This window comes from Ciona robusta, unplaced genomic scaffold (genome assembly GCF_009617815.1).
Source record: "Ciona robusta unplaced genomic scaffold, ASM961781v2 AP042735.1".
Taxonomy (NCBI): Eukaryota; Metazoa; Chordata; class Ascidiacea; order Phlebobranchia; family Cionidae; genus Ciona; species Ciona robusta.
Window position 1 is genome coordinate 19,169 of NW_028323114.1, and position 20,437 is coordinate 39,605.

Here is a 20,437-nt window from a genome sequence, read left to right on the forward strand (position 1 = left end):
GACTATTTACCCCGGCTAACACGATGGTCACGGGGAGAAGCAGCCGGTGGAGCAACAGTCGATGGAGCAACAGTCGGAAGGGAAATAGCTGGGGGGGGGAGTAGCCGGGAGGAAAAGGTACGTAATACCTAGAAATGAAACATTATTTTCTCTAAAAAAGTGCGGGGATGTGCGTCAAATGTAAAAAAGTATGGTGGTCATAACCAAAGTTAGTAAAGACGGCCTATACTAACTTTGGTCATAACTTGTATCATATGAATTTTCAAATGTTTTCACGAAAATATAACTTAGACATTCAGTCGGTACGTATTTATTAGAGCTCGTATTTTATTTGTTCCAACCGACTGCGCAATAGCGCCCGGTACAAAAATCGGAACGAATATATCACGACACTGAAAAAAGGCCAGACGTTATAACACGACGGGTGTTCACACACCTCGTGCCAGCTTACGAGTTACCAAGTATGTTACTTTGTGTTTTTTTTCATGTATGGCTGAATTTGGACAACCCATTAATGACCACTGAATTAAAGCAATTGCCGTTAAGTGTCTTGCCCAAGGACACATACGACCACAATGGTAGCAGCGACGAGCCTTGAACCCCGCATTACCTTTGGGTCCGAGGCAGGCGCGCTAACCACTTTGCCACTGCGTAGTAAAATAGAGACAGTATATTTTAAACAGGTAAAAATGCGAAATAGTAAGGTGCTAATTTTAAATGCTCGATAAATCATAGTAAAGCCGCTGAAATTTTGTAGTTTGCGAGTGTAAACGATTAAACTAAATTTATAGCTTCATAAAAAAACTTAAATACAGTTTGATTTTGTATCATAAAACTAGTTTTAGCTTTGTGAAAAGCTGAGATATATACACCCAAGAGGAAAATAGGCAGGGTTAAATATGACTTTAATTTCAGATAAAAACAACCAAAATTATCGTTTTAAAGTTATATGTAGAAAACTTACATGGCAGACACCTATTTAAAGTATTCTGCAACTTACCCTACTGAATTTATACCCGCCAAGTTGCAGAATACTTTAAATATATTTTAACTAGGTGCCCCATCTCTCCCCACATTGCTGTTTTGTAGGTTTTTATTGCGAAACTTTGGAAGTATTACTTTTTAAAATAATTTATACCTTTATAAGGAGTGCATCATGGTTTTGGGCAGTTGCGCGCTCTAGCCTACTCTTTTTTATTTCTGTGGATCCAACCTAACTCAACCTACTATAAAATATGTTTCGTTTCTTATTGTTTTGAGATTAAATTTGTAATATATTTTTACATGTTATGGTGTCCGAGAGTTGAAACTAGTTTATTTACATCAAACAATTACATAAACTTGACTTAAGCATTAGAGTATGGCTTTAACATGTTCTTAAAGTCTGTTTCGTTTTGAAATTGAAAAGATCTCTTTTCCTTTAAGGCATATGAAGGAGATAATAAATGACAACCAACCAACGATTGGCATAACTACTACCAATAAAAGACACAAGTCTATACAGAACTTTTCAACCAGATCAAGTCCATTTCCATCTAGACAATTGGCACCTCGCATGCACAGGTAAATAACAATTGCCATCGAATATACAGCACAGAATATACAGAGGAACGATCGTATCAGGATACCAATGTTTACATGGAATTCCGTGGTCGGTTCTTGTACTTTGGATTGCTGGGAAGCAAAAGACAGCATATCTGACAACGAATCGTCGTCTTCTGCTTTCCACGGTTTCTTCGGTGGATAGACTCGATGTGTAAGAACGTGTGGACGCTTTCGTTTGGATAAGTTGCTTAAACGACTTCGTATAGATCTTGGTCTGAGATAAAAAGATGATCTGTTACTGAGACAATGCTGTTCCGGTATATCGTCGAACAGTCGGTCAAGATTATCCCTGATTGATTCAGATGACCTTGAATTGCTGGGATCTGTTGGAGTATTGCTTTGTACGCAGTATTGACTGTTGTTTTGGATTGAGCATTTTGATTTACCACTTTCTCTTCATTTTCCAGCACAAGTGAAGAACCAATAGGAAACTGCAAAGATAAACTAGTTCCTGGTCTATTGTAAGAGTTTTGACGCGAACTTGAACTGCCCAAGTTAACATTGGAGTTTGAAAAATGACCGAATTGTGTATTTCCACCATAGACATTCTGGTTTGTATTTCCACCATCCTCACAGGCAGTACTACTATGTTTCCACGAACCGTGAGCTGAGGGTGTAGGAAGATAGTTTGCTTTGATGGTGAAGACTCCAGGACGAGACGAAGATTGATTTTTTGATCTTGACTGTTTGTTGAGATTTCTTTGTATGTTTGAACCAGCAGCTGAAGGAGCTTGGTAGTGTTGATCTCTACCTACTTGTACATGTTCTTCTGTATTGCTAAGTCTGGATGTTACATTTACCTCTTTAAGTGTGAAAGCTGATGAGCCCGGTGTATTATTAATATCTGCTTGAACAGATTTTGATGCAACGTGTAAAGGGTAAGATATGACGGTGCTTTCAGATTTTTTTTCTGTAATTTCTCTCTTACTACCCTCGGATTCTAGACCATTATAAAAATCTAAACAAGCTAAAGCTTCTATCGCTTTCTGTCTGCTTCTCGATTCAGCTATCTCTTTATAATAATAATCTGCATTAAAACTGGGTAAGCTTCCACTGACAGTTGACATTCTTTCTAAGTTCTCATCTAAACTACTGTCTTCAGACTTCTTAAACATACTTGGAAGAAATGCTTCTAAGATTCGCCCAAGCACAGACCTAACATCTTGCTCTTTCGCTTCCACTTTGCTGTGATGTGGTAATGGTTCGTTTAACAGTTGATGGCTGATTTTAAAATCAGGGACAAATTCAAAGGAATCTTCATCAGAATGTGGAACTTCATGGCTCAAAACCTCCATAGCATTAAGGAGGTCTGTTGAATTGGAATCTGAAATAGCTTCCATCAGTTCAATGGTACTACCTGTAGTTGATGGTTGGGAAGGTGGGGGTAATATAGGAAGGTCATAGGATTTGCTTATAATCTGCAAAAAATATAATCATGGTTAGACATAGGTAAAAGCGGAAAACCGAACATCAGATGAAAATGAAAGAATAATATTGTCAAGTGATGGTTCTGAAAATATTGGAACATACTCACCTTGTTACAATATTTAGCAGCATCAGCAGTGATGTTGAAACTTGTTCTTAAAGTGTTTTCAAGGTAATCAACAAGGTCCTCTTCAGTTAAAGGATTATCCACAACACTTATCTGTGGAATTGATTCACTTGGAGGGGGAGCAGGGGAAGTAATCGATGAAAAGTCATTTTTTGGAAGACTTTTTCTCAAAAAAATGTTGCTAATGCATGTTCTTATGGACATGAAGATGATTTTGAATCCGGTACGAATGAAATGGAGTCCCTGCCAATAACTGAGGTTGTCTTCAACTGCTCGTTGAAATTTACCAGCTGCGAGTCTGCATGTGAGAAGAGACAAGAGAAGAAATATGGCAGAAGTTGTGGTTGGAAGAGCTTGGTAGGATGTTGGTACCAAAGCATTAAAAAACTTTTCATAAAGCGGGATGAAATCATCATAAACTGTAGTAAAGTACAGCAGTGGCTTTGAAAATCCAATTATCCAAGCACTGGTCAGTAAACAATGGAAAGAAACGGTGAAAGAAATAATGATCTTCTCTGTGCAGCTAAAGTTGGATGAAAGTGGATGAGATTCACGTGACCATATCCATGAAAATGGATGATGACGGAATATTATTCCAATCACGGTGGTGAGTTTATTAAGGAATGTTCCACTAAAGAGTGGTTTGTTGTGGATTTGAACAAGTGGAAAAGATGTTGGGACACCATGATGAAGTCCTACACCACGCTTGCCAGATATTTTATCCCAAATTCGGTCTGTGATGGTTTTTGAATTTGTAGTCATGTTAACTGCTGTCCATTTTCGACAAGAACAAGTATCTCTTAACATAAGGGATGAGATGCCCCATTTGCAAGGCTTTGGCTTTTGAAGCTTCGATTTTACAGCTTCAATGCTGTTACTTGTAGATTTTACAACTTGCCTTACAAGCTGAGCACTTTTAGTAATGACCAGAGATGTTATGCTGGTCAAAGAATGGTTACTAAGATAGGAAGACACCTTGGTGAATTTGTTGGCATTGGAAACACTGGCAGGTGGTGAAATGTCAATGATGGAAATGTGAGATGAATTATGATCTTCAGTTTCAACAGGTTTGTGAACACAAATAATATCAACACGAGTAGGTGTTCCAATACAAATCGGTAACTGCATAACTACAGTGTCTGTGAATCCAGGTCTGTAATAAATGTGATGTTTATAGAAATAAAGTTTTTCGGTAAATAAATAGAAATGTACCTCAAGAAACTGTGAAAAGATTGTCGGATCCAGATAATTGGGGAAGATGTTGTGTTTCCAACCACTTTGATGAGAAGATCAGTGTCACTTTTGTTCCATTCAGTGAGTAAAGTTAACTCATAAACATGAGGTGGATTAGGTTGGTTTGAAGAATATGTTGGTGGTGCCATTGCCAGGTATCTCTGTTGCAAATATTGTGATTATTATTTACATATGAGGATTCATGTTGTACAAATTAATACCAAAGTGAAATAATGATATAAAATAACAGATTTGTGACACATTTTATTTACCACAGTAAGTAAGGCAGTAAGAAAAATCTAACCTTCCACCTATCTTTCTTATCAACACCACCAGCAATGATAAGTGAGATGAGAATTGTTAGAGCTAGAAACACCACCAGTGTAGGTACGGCGTGTGTGTCGGATACATAAGTGGTACGTGGGTTGCAGTCATAGTCAGCAGCATATATTCCAAACCTTGTTATGATTGGTGCATGCATAAGAGCTGTGGCTGTAATGTTCAGCTTGATGACCTGTTGAACAAAATCATTTCTGTTCAAAGATGCAAAGATAGTGATGTTTAATATAAGAGTCAATGGTATTGTTGCAGAGAACAATAATATGCTTAGAAATGGTTGTCAATATATGTACAACTATGTTACATATTAAAAATATGCCTATATTTAAACAATGCTCAAATAATTAGTAAAACAATATTAAAGTAAATCTACCTTGCTTGGAATGTATCAAAGTTAAAAAAGAATTCTGTCCTAGTTATTCCATCAATAACATGGAATGGTCCTAAAGTTCTCCATGCAACACTGTGTGCTGAAACATGGATGTAGAATGTCTGAAAATAAAACATCTATTTAGATTTTGTTCAATAATTGGCAAAAGTAAGTAGGAATAAAAATTATGTAGCTTTATCCAGATTCTCAATAATATTGCAATACCTTGACATCATTTTCAAAGTTACGTGAGGTATGCAATCGGAAACTACCAATAATGTGATCATATTTTAGGTCAATCGTAACTGTCCATCCTGGCCAACTTAAATGATGTTCAGATGGGAGTGGAGCCTGTAATATAATATGTGGTTGTTTATAAGCAGGCAAAGCCATTTATTAATATTATTTCTCTTTTTTTATGATAATTTATTCACCTCCACTGGCATCCAATAAGCAGTAGTCTCGTGATCAAACATGTTATAAACCTCACATTCAACACCAACATCTGTTAGTAGGGCAGGTATGTGTTTGCTTTTAACATTATCTCTTGGTATTTTTAACCAATGTCCAAGATGATGAACCACTAATGCCTAAAGACAACAAGATATTACGATTTTATCCAAAGTGAACATATTAAATTTAGCAAATGTTTGTAACCTTATTCTGACAATGATCCCATATCTCTGTGTGGTGATCATCGTTTCCAGCATGGTGGTTAGTCTGGTGATCAACGGATCCATGTTTTCCACTGATTTGAAGAGATGCTTGTGGCTCCTTGTCAAACACCTGATTCACAGCACCAGTATCAAGATACTGGTAGTTGTTTACAGAAGTATCATTTCTTCTGAAAGTTGAAGCCTTCCACTTGCAATAGATTCAACAAAGTTTTTGTCACGTTGCATCTCTGTTTTGGATGTCACACTGACCAACTGACCGAATCTAACAAGGTCGCGCAAAGTAGTTGCAATGACTCTTTCTGTAAACAAAATATCAACTCTTCATGATGTAATGTTATAATGTTGGGTCATAAAACTAAATAAGTGAGTACATTGCTTTGAAACTGCCTTGCATTTAAAATACTGGGATTATCTTATACCTGTGTGTTATAAAATAGAGTGAAAACATTAGTTTACCACTGCATTGTAAAGTATGTGGTTGAGGGTTCCACCATCCATTATATTGGCACTCTAATGTTTTCTTATATTCCCTTCTCTCTCCTGCCACCCAGTGACCAACAGCATCTTGTTCAAAAGCCACATAATGCTCAGGGTCACACATGTACTGAACATATGTTCCCATTGGAAAGATGTGAAGATCTGTAGCATTGACTTTACTAGCATGGTGAATGTAGCCAGGATCTCCACAGTCAACAACTGAAATAACTTGTTGTTACAATTAGCATTGTTGCTTCTATAAGATTGGCCTTAAGATAAGTGTGATTACTTACCACATCTAATTACAATATGTTACGAAAATTTCTAAATATGTTAAATAGGAGTAACCTTTGCATTGAAAATTAGCAGGTGGTGACCAAGCTTGTTCATAACTGCATTGCAAGGTCAGTTTCACTATCCCTGGTTTAATAAAGTATCCGTGGTGACATTTGTAGGTGATACGAGATAAATATGTTGTGCCGCTTCCCTCTCTTACAGAGTATAACTTCTCACCAGGATCTTGGCATGCTATGTCTGGTTAGAATATTTAAGTCAAATTATCATCAGTTGAATAAACATGACATAGGCTACTGTAATAATATTGTGCAGCTACAATATGAACATATTGTGATAAACAAGAAATAGGCTGCACTTCACCTATGCAGTTAAACTTGTCAATATTTTTGCTCCAGTTTCCGTATTCAGTGCACACCAAGTCAGTTGACAATGTGTGCATGTCTTGTAGATAGTAACCATGTGCACAAGACACAGATGCTACATCACTGTTTCGGAAATGACGTGATCCATCTTCATTCCATCTACCCCCATCCACATACATGCGTGGTGGTGGTATGGGAACTGGACATTGAACCACTGTAGAAAAACTTGATTTGACCATTGTGAAAATTTTTTCTTATACATTGTAAGAGTGTTGTATGTTTTAACAATGTTGTACAATAGATCATTTGTAACTCACATGTGCATAGAATTTCATGAGGCTTTGGAACCCAGCCATGCGTGAGATCACATGACGCATTTATCTTGGTTTGTATTAGTTGGTTACCATGCCAACCATCTTCACCATGGTCAATAGAAAACCCTGTTCATTCAAAAAGTTGAACTAACTTTACAAATCTTAGAAATACATGTGTTAAGTTTATTAAGTTATATTTGTTCCGTACTTCTCATACAGAATATAATGCTATACCATCATTGTGGTTTGTTTTTAATGATTTATCAATCGGATAAAGTTGACCCATTATATTAAAGCATTATATTAAAGCATACATTACCTTTATCACATTGATATTGAACATTTGATCCCAGTTTGTAGGAAACTGATATAATCACTGCATTCTTTACACTACCAGGTTCATCACACTCATATACTGTAAACATTAAGCAATATAATAATACCATCATAAATACAGTTAACAGATCTGAAACACATTACATTATACAGCATTGAGTTAAGGTTTAGCTTACATTTGCATTGAATAGAATCAGGTTGAGGGGTCCACTGTGCATTTACATTACATGTTGAAACAACAGTGTCATGTCTGCTGTGTTGATTAATAAAATATCCTGACTTGCATTTGTAAGTGCTGGTTGAACCATATGTGGTGTCAGTGGTGATAAGGATGGTGTTTGATATTTGTGGTGCTGTTGTACAACGCTTCTCTAGAAAAACAAGGAAAACTTTAAATGGGGAAGTTTCTACAAGTTAATTATAGAGGGGGTAAGTATATTACTTTGACATGCAAGTTTGGTAACATCAATACTCCAAGTTCCATTGTTGGAGCATTTGATGCCAATGAAGTTTCTGTTGGCATATATAGATGTCCCTGCTGCTACATGACCATGATGACAAGCATAGTTGACATAAAAACCTGCTTCATACACCTTGCCATATTTTGTTGCATGTGGAATAGAGGTAGGTGGGGTTGGGCATACAACCACTGTAGAGTAAAAGGTTGATCATTTACAAATATCAAACAGTGAGAATCTTTAATTGTGTTTAATAATAAAAGAAGTGCATGCACTAACATGGTTGGGAATATGATAGATTACCTTTGCATGCATAGAGTGTTGTATCAGGAAACCATTGGCCAGGTAACTTGCACTGCACGTTAAGCTTATAGCTCTTTACTTCAGGTTCTTGCTCAGTCAGTAATCTTAGATAATAACCTACCACACATGTGTATACAGCATTGCTATCTATGGCAGTTGACTTATCCCATGATAAAATTGAATTCTTTATATGAGGAGGAGCAGGACATTTGATTTCTGAAAGTAAATCAAAAATATTTGCCTTTGTTTTCTTTTCTTAGTTTATCACTTCACCACTGACTTATTAAATAAATTGTAGATTAGCATTACCTTCACAAAGTAGATCATGTGGCAGTGCTGACCACTCACCACCCAAACCACATGTAGACGTGTGTTGTTCATTAGCAACTGATTGTTTATTAAACCTCCAACCAGTTGAACATTCATATACAACCCATTCATCAATCTCATAGTAATGTTTTGATCGTGCATGGGAAAATTTGGCAAAAGGAAGATGTGGGGGGGTGTGGCAGGTCACCTCTGTTGAAATTTACATTACCATTATAAATAAGTTACAATTTAAAATAAATAAGAAAACTTACTTTCACATTGCTCCAATGATTGTGCATTTCCTGACAACCAGTTGCCATAGTTACCACAAGTGATAATTTGCACAGTTACATCTCGATGAAACCAATAACCTGAAGATTGTTCTAATTACCTTAAGTTCATGTAATGTGCTAGCACTAAGATTGTTTGACATACCAGAGTTACAAGTGTAAGTGATGGTTGATTCTCTTTCATACCACGTGGATAATGTGGATGGTGATCTTGTTGAATGAGGTATGCGACCAGGATCAGGACATGGGATAGCTGATTATTTATGAGGAGGATTACAGTTCAAAGTTGCTAAAGACAGAAGGTATCTGGTCAATGACAAAACTTACGTATGCATTCATGTACTTTCTCTATATTTCTCCACAATGCATTATTTGTGCATCTAATATCAATGTAGGTTGTCCAACCGTTGCTGTTCTTATCAGTGGTGTTTACGTAGTAACCATCATCACATACGTATTTTATCCATGATCCATACACAGTATTAGAACCAACATACGTACCATGCTTGTAATATTGCGCAAACCCACATTTGATAGCTGAAGATAAAAAAGTTTAATGTGGATACTGGGTTAAATACAGTAACAGAATATATAGAAGGAGAAATATAATTAAACAACGGCAGCACCGTAAGTTATAAGATAAGAAGAATAAAAAATATTGCACAAACTCACGGAGGCAACGAAGTGATTTAATTTCAGGATACCACAATCCACTCTCAGTGCATTGCACATGTATTCGACTGACACCCCTCTTTATATAGGAGCCTATTTTGCATGAAAAGTAAGCAAATTCACCAAGTTCTATTATATCTGGGAGTGATGAACCATCCCATGTGGTGAGTAGGGGTTCATCAGGGTTTGGACAACCAGATGCTGTGTATATCGGAAAGTATTACATTACATACTTATGTAGTAGTATGCAAATATTTAAATCAAACATTTATAAAACTTTCTGTAAAAACTTACTGAAGTTACATGAGAGTAAATTAAATATTTACCCAAGCAAGATATATTAGTGGGTGATGGGTACCACTTCCCATCTGCATTGCATTGAATTGCAACACTCTTCATGAAGGTTTCAAACATATCCTGTCAAATGTATCCAACTATATTATATTATTACGTAAGATTAGTAGTTATAATTTACTGAATAAACACAAAGTTTAACAAAGTAAAACACAATCTAATATACATATCAACACCGTACATGTTCATGTCTTGGCATCCATACACGGGTGGGCTTGTCACATTTCATATGAACAACATCACCATAATCATATGATGCACCTTCATATGTTGATTGTGGTTGTGGTTCAGGTTCACCACATCCAATCTCTGCGTACAAACCTCATCTTACAACAATAATAAATGTTAAACAACAAACTTTAACTCATATAAGTTAAGACTTACCCACTTTAGCATTAACCTGAATTACTTAGGGAATAAATAAGCGTTGAAAATCATATTAAAAAAGGTAATAACTTACTTAAACATTGTATTCCAGTTGGATGAGGCAGCCAGGCACCACTGAATTGACATTGTATTGAAACAGAGTAGTTGTGTGGGGAGAACCAGTATCCATTGAGACAAGTAATGTTCACAATACTCTCATATGCAAAACTTGTAGCAAGGATGTTAGAGTTTGGTATGATGGCGGGTTTGTCACATAGGAATAAGGATTTGTCTAAAATATATTGAATATAAAAACAGAAATAATGTATAAGTATGCATGAGATAGTAATGTTGTTCAAAACTCACGAATGCATTTAATCAACTTAGGATTGGGATGCCATATTGCAACATCCGTGCACGTGATGGTGATGTTATTCTGTGATCGTGATATGAAGTAGTCGTGATTGCAATCATATATGACAGTAGCATCAAGTGAGTAGTTGGTACCAATGGTGTTGGAATACCACACAGGGGGTGGGGTGGGACAGACAACGGCTGAAAATAAAGTTGTTTGCAATAAAACCTAATTCCTAATTTATGTTTATTTTAATTAGTATAATTAAAAAAGCAAAACACTTACGTTTGCATGTGAATTTGTCATTAGGTAAATCCCATGATCCATTCCCCATGCATCGCAACGTAGCATGAGCAACTCCATGAGATATCACATAACCGTGGTTACAATGAACTGTGATAAGGTTGAGGTAGTGAGTTCCTCCCCAATATAAGTGGCGTGGTTTGTTACACTTGATGGATGGGGACACTCAACATCTGTGGTGGGTGAACAATTAACATTTATAATTAAAACCTTTGATACAACAACAAAAGAAACAGAAATATAGTTGGTACCTATACATGATGTGTAAGTTGCATTCCAAGATGAATCCACAAGACATGTTATAGTTTTACCATACACACCACGACTGAACCATTTCCCCTTCACACAGTCATATTGTATGATGCTGTTGTAAGTGAAGTTCACACCAATCATTGTAGCATATTGCACATGGTTGGGCTCTCCACAGTCAATTACTGTAGAAAAAATATTCACATCATTATATAAATACATATATATATGTTTGTTGTTGTTGTTGGTACAGTCAAAAAAGGTGAACCACAAACTTACTATTACATTCTACCACATTAGGGTTGACGCTCCATAATCCAATCTCCATGCAAGTCATGCTCCATTCTGTTTTAGGAGGTTTCTGCGATGATCCATAACCATGGTGACAAGTGTATGTAGCAACAGATTTGTACGAGGTGTGGTTAGCATCTAATGTGGTATCAGGAAGCTCGGGTGGCTTGGGACATTCAACCACTGTGTGGAAATAAATATGTTGCAATAAACACAAAAGTATGATTATGGAAGATGACACTGTGATTTAATTTACATGGACCAAAGAATGCATGAAGCATTATACAAACCTGAACATTTAACATAGAGAGGGTTGGGATAAAATATTTGAGTTTCTGAACAAGTGAAGTTAATGCTTTTCATTCCCTTATCAAGGTAGACCCAGTAACCATGAACACATTCAAGTTTAACTTGATCGCCATAATAGAACGTTCCATTACTTGAGTGTAAGATGTTACCATGATCATAATGTTTAACGGTGAAGTTGCATTCAATTTCTGTAAGTAAATAATGTTAAAATAAAGTTTGCATTGTAACGAACTTTTTAATGCTCTTGTCATTATATAGCGAATACATGCAGCCATTGGCATAGAGTTTTGCAATTGCGTGGGAGTGCGGCAAACACGCTAAGACAATTTAAATCGGATGTATAGTAACGCAATAGTTAAATCTTATACGCGGCAGGAACACTTATGGCAATGATGCAATGTAACATCGTTTATCTTGCAAGTGTAATATCGCTCAATATTTTAGTAGTCTGGAATTTATTTACTTCGCTGGCTGCATAACAAATCCTATAATGTTAATGTAAGTTACCTATTCGTGCAGTTCTGACGTAAGAACAGCTTTATTTTATCATAAATCTGGAATTTATACGGCAAATGACATTCGCAATTAAACCAGTATTTCGACATAGCAAATTCGTAAATTGGCGGGAGTGCGTCGCATTCCCACACGCCCGTACTTTGCGCCAGTGCATGCAGCAATACCTAACATATGATGTATTTACATATAATCGACCTACTTTTACATTCAATGTGATTTAGATCAGGTTCCCACACTCCATCACTTCCACATGTTGTTAAGAATTCAAATTTGGTTGTTTTATTCACCACATATTTATAACCCTCATTACACCTGTAAACCATCTTCTCCTTGTATTTAAGCGATGCTGGTTCTTTGTATCTGTGAGCACCAACTAAATCTCCAGGATCATCACATAAAGTTTCTGTCAAGTAGTTTGAGAATTAACAAAAGTAAAGTTAGTCAAGTAGTTTGCGAATTAACAAAGGTAAGATTAAATTAAAAGAAATAATGTTGACCCATTATCTTGACATAATATAAACCTATGCAAGCAACATCAGGTCTTATCCAGATCCCCTTCTTCATATCACATGTGATGATCTCCTGTCTTAGTTTTGTCTCCTTATTAATCCAGAATCCAGTATCACAGGTAATTGTTTTCTGAGCCCCAGCATCCACACTACTTCCAGATATTGTGCCATTTAATAAGTAATAAGCTGGTGGACAAGATATTCCTGAAATAAATGGTTTGTTTTGTTGCATCCTTTGGTTGATAGGAACCAAGCCTATATAATTAATTTACATAAGAATAACCAAAATAGTACAAGTATATTGCAACCGCACAAGAAGAAAAACATCATACACTTACTCGCACATGTGATAGATCTTGGATCAGGTTGATAGGAACCAATACTTTTACAAACAACTGAAGACTTGTAAACATTTGGTTGGATCCAGTGTCCATTGAAGCATTGGTAAGTTACTACATTCTCTGTAACAAAATATGAACTCACAGATTTAATATATTATAGCAATAGTTTTAATTTGACCAAGTATGACTATCAACAATAATTGTGTCCTAACAATTTGTAATGTGTATAAATAACCAAGTATGCTTACCACCAGTGACTCCAATTTCTTGACTATGTTGCGCAAATGGAACATATGGTGGATAACTACAGTATGTTTCTGTTGAAATATTTGTTAAAAATAGATTAAGAAGTGTCATGTAATATTTTACTGAATGGAAAGATATTGCTCCAATTAATATGAATATCTATATAGGGTTCTTACTAGTGCAACTGATGGAACTTGGGTGAGGGGTATATTCACCAAGGTCATTACAAGTCACACCAGCTGAGATTACACCAGGACGGATCCAAAAACCAGGGAGACATTTATATCTGCATGGAAGGTAATAAGAAAGACTAAAAGATATTCTAAACACAGCTATCTTACTTGATAACTCCTTCAAAATCAATCTCTTCACTTGGTAAATAATATTTTGCTGATGATATGGGACCTGGATCGCGACACTTAACCCCTGTGTAACATAACATATATGATAAATGCTGATACCGGATATACAGCCAAAGACGGATGTAACATGTTTATTAAGATATGGAACTCACGATCACAAGTGAGATGAGAAGGGTCAGGCTCCCACTTTGCTTTTATCCCACAAGTAACCCATGATCTCTGTCTGCCTCTTGAAAACCAAAACCCTGGAAGTAAAATAAAATAATAAATTGTAGTCAAGTGTTTCTAAATGTTATTTTAATCTGTTAACTATATATGAGCCATTATATATTGAACTTTGCTTACCTGGTGCACATGAGTAGGTGATTTGTGAGCCATAAGTCCATCTTAGACCTTCTATGGTTGCATATTGAACAGGGTAAGGAACTGGACATAAGAGTTCTACAAAATAAAATAATATTTTCTGATTACAAGCAAGTCAGTAGTCACAATAATGTGTTGCGAGTCCAATTTAGATCAATAAAACTAAGTTATTTAAGCCAGGTGTGTATGTGCTTATCAATCTATGAAAAGTTAATGATAATATGACGTTAATAACAATATAAATGTTAAGTTTACTTACTTGTGCAATGAACTACATCTAGTTTTGGAAACCAGTTTCCAGTTTCATCACAAGTTAGTGTGGCTGATACAAATCCTGGTTTCAACCAATAGCCTGCTTTGCATGTGTAAGTTGCATTCACCCCATATATACCAATCGGACCATCTGAAAATAAAATCGCAAGTTGCACTAAGTTACAAACAATAACACAAACATAATAAACATACGTAGTTCTCTGGTAGCACCACTGATATCAGCCAGCGGTGGACAGTGTTGTATCACACACTTAATACTTTAGCTGGTAGACTCCACGTACCAAACTCTGTGCATCTTGTTTCAAGCATGGGGAAACCATCTGTCAAATATTATGACTGTCACAACACATACAAAGTTTGTAGAATGTTTAAATGTGACAATAATAAAAGAAACTTATTTTGTGCAACAGCCAACATACTTCGTTGTGTGCAGACATTCTGATCAAGACCATTATCACTGATAAACCATGCCGATAATGCATCAACCTTGCTTGATATCCCAACATTGTTTGTTCCTTCTATTGGTCTATAAATAAATTAAATACAGTTGAGTGAATCAATTCGACATCATCTAAAGTATATGAGTCTGATATTTCTTGAACATTACTACTATAGTTCCAATGAAGAATGAAATATAGGTTTACGAAATTGTATGAATTGTTTATGATATCACATAATAGATTGTTCTACTGTTGCCTCCATGTAAAAGTTACCTAAGAAATGAGTTTGTTCCTTTGATTGCTACTAGGAGAGGGTGCTCCAGAATCACAGGACAGTCCCAGTGTTGGCTAAGCAATATAGTGATGTTAGTTAGTAAAAGTAGATCTATGGTTTGTATTACAAACTTACTTGATGTCAGCTGAGTTACATGGAGAGGTTGTGACTGTCGAACCTGATCTAGCCAAGCAGTTCTAAAATATTAAAATAATATGAATTGTTGGAGTCGGATTTATTCCTTGTTATAACATGTAGGTTTATGTAAGCTAACACAGACGATTAGATACACTTTGTAGCTGGTATTTGACTGCCAGGATTTAACTTCAGGTGTATAAAAACTAGCTTTACCTCTGATGTCACTGATTTGAGTTGAAAAAGGTGTTCCCAGATCCACAATTGTTTAACATCTTCATGTACACAAGGAGCAACCATACTAACAGAAGTAGAATCATCAGCAGAGAGGCAAGCTGTTTGGTGGGGATTGTGGATTTGAAATCCATTTCGTATCACATACCCTGGATAGTTCAAAATAATTTAAAAAGTATTTTTTAATGAATGGCAATTTTTTTATAGACTTTCTTTGGTTTCTTACCGGTTTCATTGCAATGATACCGTTGTGTTTGAGCAAAGAGATAAACATCTAAGAGAGGGGTGCTTGCTGTTGTGTATTTGTACTTTACTTGAGGTGTAGGACATGTTACATCTGTCAATTCAAGTAATAATTAAAAATAACAAATCAACAAACAAATTTAACTGTTTGTTTTTTAATTGTTTAAAATACTGACTCATAATGCCAGATGCGTGTTTTTGATTTTACGTGTTTTATTGTGTGGCCAAGTTCAAACAATTGTTTAAATCAAAATATGAATAAGATTTTTTATAGGGAGCAAAGCAATTTGTCAGATGATGAGTAAAATTTAAAATATTGTGTGAACTTACTTTTGCACCAAGCATGTTTAGATGAAGGTACCCAGTCTCCATATTGATTACACACAATACGTAGATCATGTGGTACAACAGATAAACCAAGTTCACAGTTTAATGTCAAGTTAGCAAGCCATCTATGAATAATGATGGTTGTACATAAAATATAATATTTTTGATCATGATTTCGAAGCGACATAAACAATTATGAATATAAAGTGATATATAACATGTATTATATAAAGTTTACCTGTGACTAGTGACCAATATATTTGCTCTTGGTGATGGATCAGGTTCACCGCATGTTAATGCTGAAAAACAATTACAGAAATTAAAAACTGACGATTTAAAAAAACAAACTATATTACTGAAACAGTTTTACAATTTAAAAGAAAACATTGTTAAAGGCAATTTAGTAATGTTTAAAAGCATTTAAATTAAACTACAGACAATTAGTTTGATTGGTTTCAACGTACGTATGCAGAAGACAATAGAAACAGGATCAGGATCCCAAAGACCACTCTCATTGCACACAAAGCCAGTGATGTTATGCACACCACGTGAGATCCAATATCCAGGATCACAGTGGTACAAGACGTGTTCTGTTGACTCATTGTATGTGAGTTTAGAATTGGCCAAATGTATTGGTTTCTCACATTTAATTTCTGAAACAGAACTTGATAAATTCAAACTAGTTCAAGTATTTTACCCACAACTCACTTAAGCAGTTGAATTTAGTTGCATCAGGTTCCCATAACTGTTCAGTGCCACATTTAATATCTTGAACTTTGGCACCAGGCTTCCCACCGAATGCATAACCATAATCACAAGTTATAGTTACTTTATCACTAAACTTATAATCTCCAGATAATATTCCTGCAGGTGATGTGACAACTGAACCATGCGGTTTAAATGGTGGGTCAGGACATGATAATCCTGTGGAAAAAAAATACAAGTTTACAATGATGGAAAACATATTGCGGTTTATAACCGTAATGTTTAGTTTCAAGATATTTGAATCAATAATGCCAAAGCACAATATACTTACGCAAGCATTGTAATAAAAATGAATCTGGTTCCCATACATTGACACCTCCTGCATTAAAGCAAGTGAGAGTGATGTTTCTAAATATGGGGTCTGCTGACAAGCCATAACCTGGGTTACAGTTTATAGTTGCCCCATCACCTCCAATACTCCAATCTTCTCTGGTTAAATGGCTGTTTGCTGGCACAACAGGGGACCACAAGCTTTTTTATCTCTAAAATATGGTACACAAGCTATTTAATGACAATTTGTTTATTCTAAAGGAATATTTAGGGTATATATAAGTTACTTTAAACATCAAATCCAATACTTACTTTTCTTGCAAGCAAAGTAATTTGCTGAGTAACAACTTCTTTCTTCTAAACCAACTTTTGTTGGACTTAACAAAGAATAAGTAGCACACCATGGTGAGTATTGAAGTCCAAAATATTTGTTGCTGGATGGAGAGCCTCTTCAAATGAATAAAGGATAAATTTAAATGCGAGTCTTTATATGAATTGGAATGATGTTATGAGCTTTAGCAAACCTGTAGCACCAAATGTAATCAGTGTTTTTGCTTGTACATGAAAAAACTCCAACTGGTTTTGTAACATTAGGTATGCTTGAACAACTTGGATCGGAATATGCCATAGCTGCCCATAACTTGTCATCCTGGGATACATAGGCACATGCACATCCTTCTGTAAAGCCATCATTGACTCCCATGATAAGGTCAGTAGATCTAGCAGGACGACCACCTGTATAATGTATGTTGCGCTCTCTATGGGTGGATAAACAAGTTAACTATATGTAAGTAAAAGATGAATTTTTGTTTGAAGTTTAAAAAATCATCATTTCTTAAAAAAAATTAAATTCAACATTCATTTTGAGCTGTGAGGCTTACCGCTCATATAACATATTTGTTCCGCAGTTGATTGATTAGTAAATTGACTGTTTGGTGTAAATTCTGGGTAACTACAATTCATTGATAAATCCTCAATGGAGGTTTCCAACCTTTGTTCTTCACAAGAAATAAATTCTCTAAAATAATAAAACCACCATTTCAACCATATTTCAATGTATAGATGTTAACATGGAAAAATCATAAAGCGGACAGTTTTCATATAAAACTCACCTCCAGGTCTGTACCTCTCATCACATATATAATTATTATCCACCAATGTTCTCCACAGTGATTTACAATCTTCAGAATAATGTGGGCCAGCCATATGCACACGATCAAATGCTTCAACCTATGTATGTATGTACAAGATAACTTACCAAGCACAAAGAATTAACAAAGATATTTTAGCAAAATTAATACTATACATTAAATTGTGGCTATGTAACAAAGGTTCAAAAGTGTTTACACTGAGTAATAAAAAACTGTTTACCTTATCGAAAATCATGCTTGATTTAAAAGCACGCAGTTTAATATGAAGTGCATTCCGTGATTGGCAGACCCACTGTTGGAGAGGTTCAGATAGATTGCATGGTAATACACGCACACCGGGTGATAAACCTGAGGAGGTATTTTAGTGTTGCTACATAGAAGTATGATATCAACATTTAATGTAAAGTCAAACATAAAAGATACCTCCTTCTGTTTCATCTAGGAGTCCATACGGAGCAGTGAGACACAACCCGGTGTAAACGTGTTTCAAGTGAAATGTGGAAGTCCACACCCATGCTAGTTTCTCTGGTTCATTCCAGGTGCAAGATTTGCTGGAGAAATATTAAAAAGTTTAAATCAACAGCATAGAAAATCAAAAGTATATATCTATGTAATAAGTATAACGTTGTAATTGGTGTTTGTAGGAATAAACGCCAAACATAAGAAAGAGTGTTTCCTCATTTTTAATGCTAAGGAGAAGTTACCTTCTTGCATAATGATGTGGGTTAAACTGAGCAAATGGGTTTCCATAAGTATGATTGTATTGATCACCATACATACAACGTGCTTCATATGTCAACTCTTCTTGGCTTTTTTCTTTACCAACGTTCATGATCTGGAACTCGTCTAAACATAAAGTTAACAGAAAATGAATTGACCATCATCAGTTAATGGAATTGACCATCATCAAGTACATTATACATGGAAAGTCTTATTATAAAAAGGATGAACAAACCAGTAACAAATGGCAGAGAATTTGAATTGAAGGGAGCAACCAATCCTTGTATCCTCCACTCCCATGATCTCTCACTTGCATCCACTCTGCTCGCTGAAGCTTTGTCATATAATGGAACCCAGAACCTGAAGGTTTTAATAAAGAAATGACTAACTGCGTCATCTGACCTTAAACTAAAACAGCAATTGTTCAGTTTAAGAAACTTACTTTGTTCTCCAGTTATACGTAGCATTGGGCTGAGCTAGTCCAAAATCATGAAAGAAACGACCAGTCACCCAATCTTGCACTGGAGCTAATTCTCTGTCATTATATGCAGCATTAAGAATGTATAATAAACGTGTAATATAATATGTATATCCAACAAAAATCAGTAGTAATAATGTTAAAACAAGGCATTAACACACCCTTGTGTTTTTCTGCAGTTTTTTTCAGCTTGTTCAATGGTTTTGGTGTAAGGACCTGGATGACGATTAAGTGGGTCATGTCTGAAGTGATAACATTCATCTCTGTGTATTGAACCGTATGTAGCAGGGTAGCCACACTCAGTTGCTGTATAATGAAGAGATAATAAGGCTTATGGGTGAAGTAGTCGAACAAATCAAAAGATTACCTTCCACACATATGAATGGTAAGATGATGGCACAATCTTCTTCACTCCAGTACAAATGGTCTGTTATATCAGCAGCTACACAATCTTTTGCTAGATCTGAACCATTTCTGGTTGGTGACCAGTTGTGTAGTGGACCATATGTTGGTCGTGTGGTTCACCACTTGACCATTCATATAAACCTACATGGTGGCTGACGTTGTATTGAGGTTGAAAACATTAAAGCAAAGTTTACACAACAGTGGAGCTAATCAACTATTATATTATTTCTTCTGATTCTGCACATATTACCTTCAGCATAAACATCATCTAATCCAATCCACCACTGTGTATATCCAGTAACATTGCTTGAACCAAGTGCTCGACTCATGATTATATCAACTTGATATTGCGTCTTCAACTGAATGTTGGGTGATGGTTATGTTAGCATATGTTTAAATAACCATAAAGGTAGATAAATAAAACATACAGTAGGTAAGGTTTGCGTTCATACTCGTGCAGTATTCCACAGCTTCCTCATATGTTTTACCCTTGGGTTCCAACAATAGGTTTGGAATTTCAGGTGAAAAACTATGGATGAACCTGGGTAAAAGAAAAATAGTTAA

General features: G+C 35.7%; 4 protein-coding genes and 1 long non-coding RNA gene across 5 annotated transcripts; all 5 read right to left on the reverse strand.

Moving 5' to 3' along the window:
- Window positions 1–1,793: 1,793 nt before the first annotated feature.
- On the reverse strand, window positions 1,794–4,896 carry LOC149724370 (uncharacterized). Its single transcript, XM_089893191.1, has 4 exons — window positions 4,695–4,896; window positions 4,370–4,551; window positions 3,140–4,310; window positions 1,794–3,023 (listed from the first exon to the last, which is right to left on the reverse strand). Exons 1-4 carry the CDS (start codon window positions 4,869–4,871, stop codon window positions 1,794–1,796), a joined length of 2,760 nt encoding a protein of 919 aa, XP_089749317.1. The 5' UTR covers window positions 4,872–4,896.
- Window positions 4,897–5,083: 187 nt separating this feature from the next.
- LOC149724371 (uncharacterized) lies at window positions 5,084–5,926 on the reverse strand. The gene is made up of 4 exons (XR_016386718.1): window positions 5,757–5,926; window positions 5,534–5,689; window positions 5,325–5,450; window positions 5,084–5,221 (listed from the first exon to the last, which is right to left on the reverse strand). It is a non-coding gene; the product is annotated as an uncharacterized LOC149724371 (long non-coding RNA).
- LOC149724372 (CUB and sushi domain-containing protein 3-like) lies at window positions 5,924–7,151 on the reverse strand. Its single transcript, XM_089893190.1, has 4 exons — window positions 6,911–7,151; window positions 6,602–6,787; window positions 6,233–6,472; window positions 5,924–6,075 (listed from the first exon to the last, which is right to left on the reverse strand). The coding sequence occupies exons 1-4, from the start codon at window positions 7,149–7,151 to the stop codon at window positions 5,924–5,926; spliced, it is 819 nt and encodes a 272-aa protein (XP_089749316.1).
- Window positions 7,152–7,619: 468 nt separating this feature from the next.
- LOC149724373 (sushi, von Willebrand factor type A, EGF and pentraxin domain-containing protein 1-like) lies at window positions 7,620–11,082 on the reverse strand. The gene is made up of 12 exons (XM_089893189.1): window positions 10,955–11,082; window positions 10,409–10,869; window positions 10,130–10,257; window positions 9,921–10,011; window positions 9,595–9,795; window positions 9,250–9,459; window positions 9,068–9,175; window positions 8,905–9,003; window positions 8,633–8,842; window positions 8,324–8,539; window positions 8,005–8,211; window positions 7,620–7,933 (listed from the first exon to the last, which is right to left on the reverse strand). The coding sequence occupies exons 3-12, from the start codon at window positions 10,175–10,177 to the stop codon at window positions 7,635–7,637; spliced, it is 1,689 nt and encodes a 562-aa protein (XP_089749315.1). The 5' UTR covers window positions 10,178–10,257; window positions 10,409–10,869; window positions 10,955–11,082; the 3' UTR covers window positions 7,620–7,634.
- Window positions 10,344–19,950, reverse strand: LOC149724374 (sushi, von Willebrand factor type A, EGF and pentraxin domain-containing protein 1-like). Its single transcript, XM_089893192.1, has 36 exons — window positions 19,836–19,950; window positions 19,630–19,774; window positions 19,433–19,525; window positions 19,226–19,350; window positions 18,975–19,116; window positions 18,694–18,821; window positions 18,491–18,618; window positions 18,232–18,349; window positions 17,644–17,854; window positions 17,432–17,568; window positions 17,121–17,297; window positions 16,793–17,008; window positions 16,549–16,737; window positions 16,323–16,383; window positions 16,088–16,209; window positions 15,741–15,851; window positions 15,497–15,663; window positions 15,281–15,342; window positions 15,145–15,219; window positions 14,851–14,957; window positions 14,683–14,751; window positions 14,418–14,561; window positions 14,141–14,236; window positions 13,948–14,040; window positions 13,610–13,804; window positions 13,436–13,504; window positions 13,185–13,307; window positions 12,859–13,050; window positions 12,537–12,740; window positions 11,803–12,009; window positions 11,501–11,695; window positions 11,224–11,406; window positions 11,048–11,145; window positions 10,681–10,750; window positions 10,409–10,606; window positions 10,344–10,348 (listed from the first exon to the last, which is right to left on the reverse strand). Exons 5-36 carry the CDS (start codon window positions 19,100–19,102, stop codon window positions 10,344–10,346), a joined length of 4,278 nt encoding a protein of 1,425 aa, XP_089749318.1. The 5' UTR covers window positions 19,103–19,116; window positions 19,226–19,350; window positions 19,433–19,525; window positions 19,630–19,774; window positions 19,836–19,950.
- Between the last annotated feature and the right edge of the window lie 487 nt (window positions 19,951–20,437).